At 41.1% G+C, this 8,191-nt stretch overlaps 1 protein-coding gene across 5 annotated transcripts; it reads left to right on the plus strand.

Moving 5' to 3' along the window:
• Positions 1-209: 209 nt before the first annotated feature.
• On the plus strand, positions 210-7,582 carry pfkmb (phosphofructokinase, muscle b). 5 transcript variants are annotated; one of them, XM_029501276.1, is made up of 22 exons: positions 210-399; positions 1,776-1,849; positions 2,169-2,246; positions 2,545-2,734; positions 2,884-3,049; positions 3,134-3,178; positions 3,679-3,787; positions 3,875-3,970; positions 4,061-4,153; positions 4,280-4,405; positions 4,587-4,651; positions 4,752-4,836; positions 4,921-5,067; positions 5,197-5,267; positions 5,413-5,500; positions 5,610-5,762; positions 5,849-6,013; positions 6,124-6,185; positions 6,271-6,382; positions 6,463-6,562; positions 6,661-6,766; positions 7,296-7,582. In XM_029501276.1, the coding sequence occupies exons 1-22, from the start codon at positions 315-317 to the stop codon at positions 7,432-7,434; spliced, it is 2,355 nt and encodes a 784-aa protein (XP_029357136.1). In that variant the 5' UTR covers positions 210-314; the 3' UTR covers positions 7,435-7,582. The 5 variants fall into 5 exon arrangements, with proteins under 5 accessions (XP_029357136.1, XP_029357137.1, XP_029357139.1 ...); XM_029501277.1 differs by having other exon boundaries at positions 4,752-4,815; XM_029501279.1 differs by lacking the exon at positions 4,280-4,405 and having other exon boundaries at positions 4,752-4,815.
• The last annotated feature ends 609 nt before the right edge of the window (positions 7,583-8,191 follow it).

Here is an 8,191-nt window from a genome sequence, read left to right on the forward strand (position 1 = left end):
TTCCACTGTGAATCAGTGCAGAACAGAAAAGGATGAAGTGTACAAAGGTGTATATTCATAAAGTGGGGGGAATAAGAAGGGCATGAAATACTTTTAATAGGCACTGAGTGTGAAATGTGTGTAGACAACTATGTGGGCCTTGCTGTGTGCCAAGAGGGGAGTTAAACTGTACACCCGTCCCACTGCTATTACTTTCCATAACAGGCAGGCCGAGTTAGAGGTGAGAGGCTACTTGTACTCCACACAGTCAAGCGGAGTAGCCAGGATTTTTCACTTGAGGCCTGTTTCGTTCAGACAGCTTCAGCTCCAGGGCCATGGCAGAAACAGGCACCACTGACCCCACCAGGATGGGAGCGGGTCGGGCGATTGCTGTGCTGACCTCGGGAGGTGATGCCCAGGGTAAGTGGAGGAAATTCAGACTCAGACGGGAGTGTGTAGTGCCAAGGCTGGGCATGTCTGCTGTTTGTTTACCTCCACAGGTGGATGACAGGATCTGATGAGCAGGAAATACTGTAATCATTAAATATCTGAGAAGGTTTGATGACAAATAAAGAAGTATTCTAGTTGTAAAACATGCCATCAATAACCCAGTGCTAACATTTCTTGTGCACTTATAGTACTAGAAATAGAACTGATGAAAAAAACCTCTTGCCAGAGAATTTCTCTTTTATACCACTGGATAAAATTTTTATTAGAGAGCACAATACTTTATGAATTTATACTTATTTTCCCAGAGGAACAGTTATCTAGTTATCTTTCTCATAGCATTTCTCTCTATGGAAAAGGGCAGCATGAACACCTTCATTCAATATTGCTAGCACCACAGTCTGATGCCCCTCTGACCTTTAACTTGATGAGGAAAATCTCCACTCTGACCTTTGGGAAGTGTGTCAGTGACCCAACACTAGGCTGCAGTCTGAGTGTGTGGGTCCATCCACATGCTTGTTTTGCCCGACCTTATGGAAGTATGGAAATACGAAATACGAAACTTCAAAACTAGCTTTCACTACTCTCCCTGCTCACTCATTGTCCTCATTATAGCCTTACGGTCTTAGACATCTTGAATTTTTTTAGTCCAACTCTCTGCCTCCTTTCCTTCCTTCGTTTCTCTCTAACACTGCATCTGTTATGAAAGCTAATTTTAGAGGCATGACCTTTCTGTCATGTGTTTGTGAAGTGGTAAGATAGTGAGTCAGATAACCGTCCTACTCTACCTTTCCCTCCTCACCTCCTCTACACTGTAAGTGGAGATGCTCTTGGCGCCTCTAAAGTCAATCTATCCAGATCTTGTCCTTTAACCTACCCCCAGAGTGCAGAAAACAAACTGAGGCCCATTTGCCTTTCCTTCAGTTCAAGCTTGGCATGATCCATTTTCAGTGACATTACATTCAAGTAAAGTGGTACAATAACAGTTTTGTCATTTGTCTTTGCTTTAAACATGCACCCATTTGTTGTTCAGCGGCTGGGGCAGCAAGTCAGGGTGAAGTCTAAAGAAAGATGTGCTAATATTAGTCAATTTGCACGTCATTGCAGTCACTCAACATCCATGTAATATGTCACAGAGCAAATTGGAGGCCTAAAAGAACTAAAAATATCAAGCTCAAAATGCCATGTTTGATTTATAAATATACATAAAATGTATATCTAACAATAATGAAAGCATCAGAATAATGTACTAAATTAAAATTACAATGACTCTAATTCCATTCAGTATTTGTTTCCTTTTATGTGAGAGAGCTACTATCGGCTAATATGCAGACACATTGTGTCCACAGGTATGAATGCAGCTGTACGGGCCACAGTTCGGGTTGGAATCTACACTGGAGCCAAGGTCTATTTTGTCTATGAGGTAAATGCTGCTTTTGTTTATTTATTTTTTTTTTAGAATTATTCTAATCAGTCCAAACCAGAAAGACTTTGTAATGATATGTAAAACAATTCATCACAACTGAGATGCTGGTACCAGTGAACTGGCAATTTTGATGGGTTAATCTTCTATTAATTGAGGAATGTTTTGCTATTTAAATGTCTCTCGCCAGCAAATCTCACTCTGATAAACAAAACAACAGCACACTGAAATGAAAGCACCAGAGAAAAAATATGTCTCATTCTCAGAAATGTGCGCTCTCAAAGGAGGTGCCCAGTGTTGCGTGTTTGTGTGTTTGCAGGGTTACCAGGGTCTGGTGGATGGAGGAGACAATATCCGCCCTGCTTCTTGGGAGAGTGTGTCAATGATGCTGCAGCTGGTGAGAACATGCATGTGAAAACAAAACCATATTTATCTGCACATTTGTTCAATCTACCCTTTCACAATCACAGCCCAAGCTCTCTTAGCAAGTGCCACGGATGATGTCTCCAACTCTGGCAACTCTTTTAGCCTCCACCAGACAGTTCTGTAGGTCAAATGGTCATTTAAATGCCAAGGTTCATTAAATAGCTAAACTTGTTGGATGGTGGACATACACTAAGGTGTCAAATGATCTCAACCCATTCCTTTCCGCCTCTTGTTGATTCTTGTTTTCCTTACCCCATGTCTGGCATCAGGGCGGTACTGTGATTGGTAGTGCCCGTTGCCAGGATTTTCGCACCAAGGAGGGACGGACCAAGGCTGCCTGCAACTTAGTCAAGTTGGGCATCACCAACTTGTGTGTGATTGGAGGTGATGGCAGTCTGACTGGTGCTAACCAATTCAGAACAGAGTGGAGTGAGCTGCTGGCAGAGCTGGTCAAAACTGGTAAGGATCCTCAAACACATAGTTCTGACATACATGTATGAAGTAAATCTTTCATTCACCTGCTCTTAAAGGTCTGGTACAATTTATTGCGCTCATTGACTCATGTTGATGAAATGGTGTGTGTGACAGAGCTGCTGATTTAATCTCAGGTAAGATCACATCCAGTGAGGCCAAGTCATCCTCTCACCTCAATATTGTTGGCATGGTGGGGTCCATTGACAACGACTTTTGTGGCACTGACATGACCATTGGCACGGACTCAGCCCTGCATCGGATCATAGAGATAGTGGATGCCATTACCACTACAGCACAGAGGTTTAAGCATTTACTATAGTCATATAAAAGACTGAATTGCTCAGTTATTTCAAAGCTTTTAAAACTGAATGTGTCATTCTGCAGTCATCAGAGGACGTTCATTCTAGAGGTAATGGGGAGGCACTGTGGGTGAGTATACAGGGGCCTTAAAGGCCTCAAAGCTCGGCTTATGTATGTGCGTCGCAAACTGTCAGAAAATGTTCACACTGCTGGTTATACCATGTATGTATAAAATACACACTTTCAAATGATACTTACATCAACATGTTTATAGGGACAATGCTAATATCCTTATATATTCTGCTCACTCTGTTATGGCTCTTGGTATTTGCATGCTAACATTCGCTAATTAGCAGTTACCACAAATTAGGGAAAATGCTGCTGATAGCATCATAAGAGACGAGTTTCAGTTTTGATGTCTTAAATCTAAATACAGATTACTCAAAAAACACGCACACACACACACATTAAAAAAAACCCTTCATATGATGTGTGATTGCACCAAAAAGCATTTTTCAACTTGAGTCCACATATATCAAACAAGGAATTTGTTCATTAGAAGTGAATTATATAATTCAAAGATGAATTTCAAAAAACTGTTACAACCTTGCAAATTACCTTTTATCCAGTTATCTGGCTTTGGTGACTGCTCTGGCCTGTGGTGCTGACTGGGTGTTCATCCCAGAGATGCCGCCAGAAGACGACTGGGAGGATCATCTGTGCAGAAGACTGTCAGCTGTACAAATGTCGCCCTGCATTCTCTTTTATTACTAATTTAGAATTGAATACATATTTTATTTTGAAATTCTGCTTATTCCCTTTCAGCAAAGAGGTCGTGGCTCCCGTTTGAATATTATCATTGTTGCAGAGGGAGCAATTGACCGCAAAGGTAAACCTATCACCTGTGAGGATGTCAAACAGGTCAGTGACGACAGCACTCCAACATAACAGCATGTACAATAGGCTCTCCTAATGTTAGGCTGACTGCTCATTAATTATCTGTCCATCCAGCTGATATCAAAGAAGCTTAGCTTTGACACTCGCACTACCATCTTGGGTCATGTACAGAGAGGTGGAACCCCTTCTGCCTTTGACAGGATCCTGGTAATTCCTCTTCTTTCTTTCTTTCTTTCATTTTTTGATATTTGCCAATTCACCCCTCTCCCTTCACACAGTGCCCACTTGTCATCTTCTCTGAATGCTAGTCTCTTTTCTCATGTCATGATTCAGGCAAGTAGAATGGGCGTAGAGGCTGTGATGGCTCTGCTGGAGGCCACACCAGACACTCCTGCATGTGTGGTCAGCTTGTCTGGTAACATGGCTGTCAGGCTGCCTCTGATGGAGTGTGTCCAAGTGGTGAGTGAACTTTTTTTTTTTTTGTTTGTTTGTTTACAAAATCAATCTGAAATGTTTGCCTTTTATGATTAACGGACAATGAATGAAATTAATTCTGAGCAATTATGTACTTGATATTTTAAATCATTGCTTGATTAAACTCTCACTTTCTTCTTTGCCATTTCATTTCTTTTCACACCAGACAAAAGATGTCACTACAGCCATGGCTGAAGGGAGGTTTGACGATGCTGTGAAGCTCAGGGGAAAGTGAGGCGTGCACTGTGGTGTTATCCATTCAAAATTCTCTCCATTCTCTCCAGAACTCCCATTCAAATGTCTGTATGTTTTTGCTAATTTTTGACAACAGGAGCTTTGAGAACAACTGGAACACTTACAAAATGCTGGCTCATGTGCGCCCCCCAGATACAAAGGTTAGGAACTACAGTTGTAGTGTGTAAATAAGTAAACCGAGTATCAGTCAGGAAGTGTTTGTGGAAAATACATTAGTTCTGACAAATGTCTCTTGCCCATGCCAGAGTAATATCAACATTGCCGTTTTGAATGTGGGAGCCCCCTGTGCTGGGATGAATGCTGCAGTCCGTTCAACTGTCAGGGTCGGGCTTCTCCAGGGCCACCAGATGTTGGCAGTGCATGATGGCTTTTACGGCTTGGCACATGGAATGGTAAATTCTAACTGCACAGATGAACAAACAACGAAGATTTGACTATCATGGCAGTTAATCAATTATACCTTTGACAATATGTAGACTACACAAATGATAGGCATACTGACATCTTCTCCATCGGCACAGATTGAGCCCATTGGTTGGTCTGGAGTGGCAGGGTGGACTGGAAAGGGGGGCTCCATGCTGGGAACAAAGAGGTGAGATATTTCAGCAGACCACTTGGGTCAGTAATGACAGTATCTGTTTCAGTGTTTTTCATTGTCTTCAAATTTAAGTGTTGACTTTACTTTAACGTGGCTAATGTGTAATTTGCTATGAATCTGTGCTTTCTCTTTTATAAAGATCCCTGCCACATGAATTCATGGAAGAGATCAGCCTGTCCATCACCAAGTTCAATATTCATGCTATAATCATTATTGGAGGCTTTGAGGTGATAAGCTGATATATAGGTTTTTGTTGATGTTTTCACATCACAAACTCACCTAAGCCTAAAATGCTAGATTTAATGACGAGGACTGTTGCTTTTCATAATTCTTTAGGCATTTGTTGGAGGTCTGCAAATGGTTCAGGCTAGAGAGAAGTATGAAGAAATGTGCGTTCCCCTGGTCGTTGTTCCTGCTACGGTCTCAAACAATGTTCCTGGATCTGACTTTAGTATTGGAACTGACACTGCCCTCAACACCATAACCATGGTAGAAATTCTTACAGTGATAATTTATTTCATTGCAGGTAGTCCAAAATGACAGTGTTCTTCTCTGTTTTCCTTTCTCATTTTCAGACATGTGACAGAATCAAACAGTCTGCTGCTGGCACAAAGAGGAGAGTGTTTATTGTTGAGACCATGGGAGGATACTGTGGCTACCTGGCAACCATGGCTGGCTTGGCATCTGGAGCTGATGCTGCCTACATCTATGAGGAGCATTTCAACATTCATGACCTTGAGGTCTGAGCTTATAAATGTATAAAAAGCAGGAAGTTGTGATGAAAGAGAACGTTGGATGGATGTATGTATGGATGGACACAATGGAAACTGATCACTGATTTGTTTTGTAGATGAACGTGGAGCATCTGGTGGAGAAGATGAAAACCACAGTGAAGAGAGGACTGATTCTGAGGTTTGTGGGCTCTTACATTATTTAAATTTTACACTCTCCCTTACTGTGCCTTCACATCTTATCCAATATCTTTCATGTGTTTCAGAAATGAGAATTCAAATTCAAACTATACTACAGATTTTATCTTCAACTTGTATTCAGAGGAAGGCAAGGGTGTGTTTGACTGCCGGAAGAATGTACTTGGACACATGCAACAGGTGTGTACAGATGTTTTGTTTGTTGTGCTGCAGACCCACTCAATGCCACAAATCTTAGAAATTGTCTCCTTTGTTTTTAGGGTGGAACCCCCAGTCCTTTTGACAGGAATTTTGCCACAAAAATGGGCATCAAGTCCGTCCTTTGGTTGACTGACAAGCTGAAGGAATGCTACAGACACGGTGAAGACATACCCTCACTAAAACCACAAAAAATTGATATTTCCTGTTGCAGAATCACTGTGATCACTGAACTGATAAGCTTTATCTCAAACCTCCAGGTCGGATCTTTGCCAACTCTCCTGATACAGCCTGTGTGTTGGGCATGAGGAGGAGAGCGTTGGTCTTCCAGCCACTGGAGGAACTTAAAGAACACACGGACTTTGAGTAAGGCCTAGTTTCTATCCCTTCAGTTTGTCTTGTTGTCACTTATGCTCCCCTGCACTTTTTTGTATTTAATTAAATTATTTAATTATTTAATTGTCACACTTCATTAATCTAATCCTAAAGAAAATCAACAACGCATTTGCCGGCTGACATTTTCAGTTTTTATCTTGTTTTCATAAACTGATACAAAGTAAAACTAGGTGATACTACACCACTGACAAATGTATGCAATATTATGGAAACATGAATAAAATTTTTGTTTGACAAGCAGGAAACTCCAATGATATGTCCACAGGGGTTTGATCGTGCTGTGTGTTAGATATACGAATGGAAGCTGTTTTGGGTCTTTCTATCCACACAGCCATCCAAAATGACTTAATTTAACATATTTTACTAAGCTCATTTGACAGGAGGGAGGCCTTAAGAATTTGCTCCTGTTCCATCCACATTCCTTCCTGCACACAAAATTTCCAATGGGAATTAACAAAGTATTTCTGATTCAGATTTTTTTTTTTCTCTCTCTCTGCAGACATCGTATTCCAAAGATACAGTGGTGGCTAAAGCTGAGACCCATCCTGAAAATCCTGGCCAAGTACAAAATCAGCCTAGACACCACTGAAAAGACTACGATGGAACATGTCATCAAGAAGAGAGGCTTAGTTCAATAGTAGCTTTCAGTGTGTTTATTCGTACCACTAGGACCTCACTTGAGCAGGCTCTTATCTTTGTAAACCCTGTTTCTGAAAGGTACAACATAAATAAAGACATAAGCAACACAGAAGGCAGGTCTCAAAATAAACACCCATGTTATAGCTATCTCCTGTCACAGAAGCTTTATTAATACTTGTGTTAAACTTTGTATAGGTCTGTTCATGCTCTACCTGCCCTTTAAAGGAATGACCTCAAAGGAGTCTTGAGGCTTTACCGAAAATGGCAAAGTCTCAAGACTTAAGACCTAAGACCATTAATAATAATGTTTCAAACAGCACCCCCAAATGATTATATAAACACAGCTGAACTGGGTCAATATTTAACAGTCTCTTTAGTTTTAAGCTCTGTTTCTTTTTATAATGTATGAATCATTTGCTGCATCAACATCAGCAAAGTTGAGTTGAGCACACCAAGAAATTAACATTGACTGTTTTAAGGCCAGGTCAGTGGCTTTCACTGGCCTTCAGCCAACCTAACTGGCTGATTGTTCATTGTCTTAAATCATTCTGCACTGAATTTTTATTGGAAATAAATCTGCAGACAGTGTATCAAGTTGGACATACATGATTATGGTTATCAGGTGTATGGCTCAGGAGGCAAGTCTGTGTTATCTCACCTGGATGCTTTTCAGGCCTGCACTAAGGGCTTGTTGAGGGACGGTGGAATCACCACCAGTGTGCTCTGCAAATAGAGGCAGGAAAGATGCCTCTGGAA

The sequence above is a fragment of the Echeneis naucrates genome, chromosome 5 (assembly GCF_900963305.1).
Source record: "Echeneis naucrates chromosome 5, fEcheNa1.1, whole genome shotgun sequence".
In the NCBI taxonomy this organism is placed as follows: Eukaryota; Metazoa; Chordata; class Actinopteri; order Carangiformes; family Echeneidae; genus Echeneis; species Echeneis naucrates.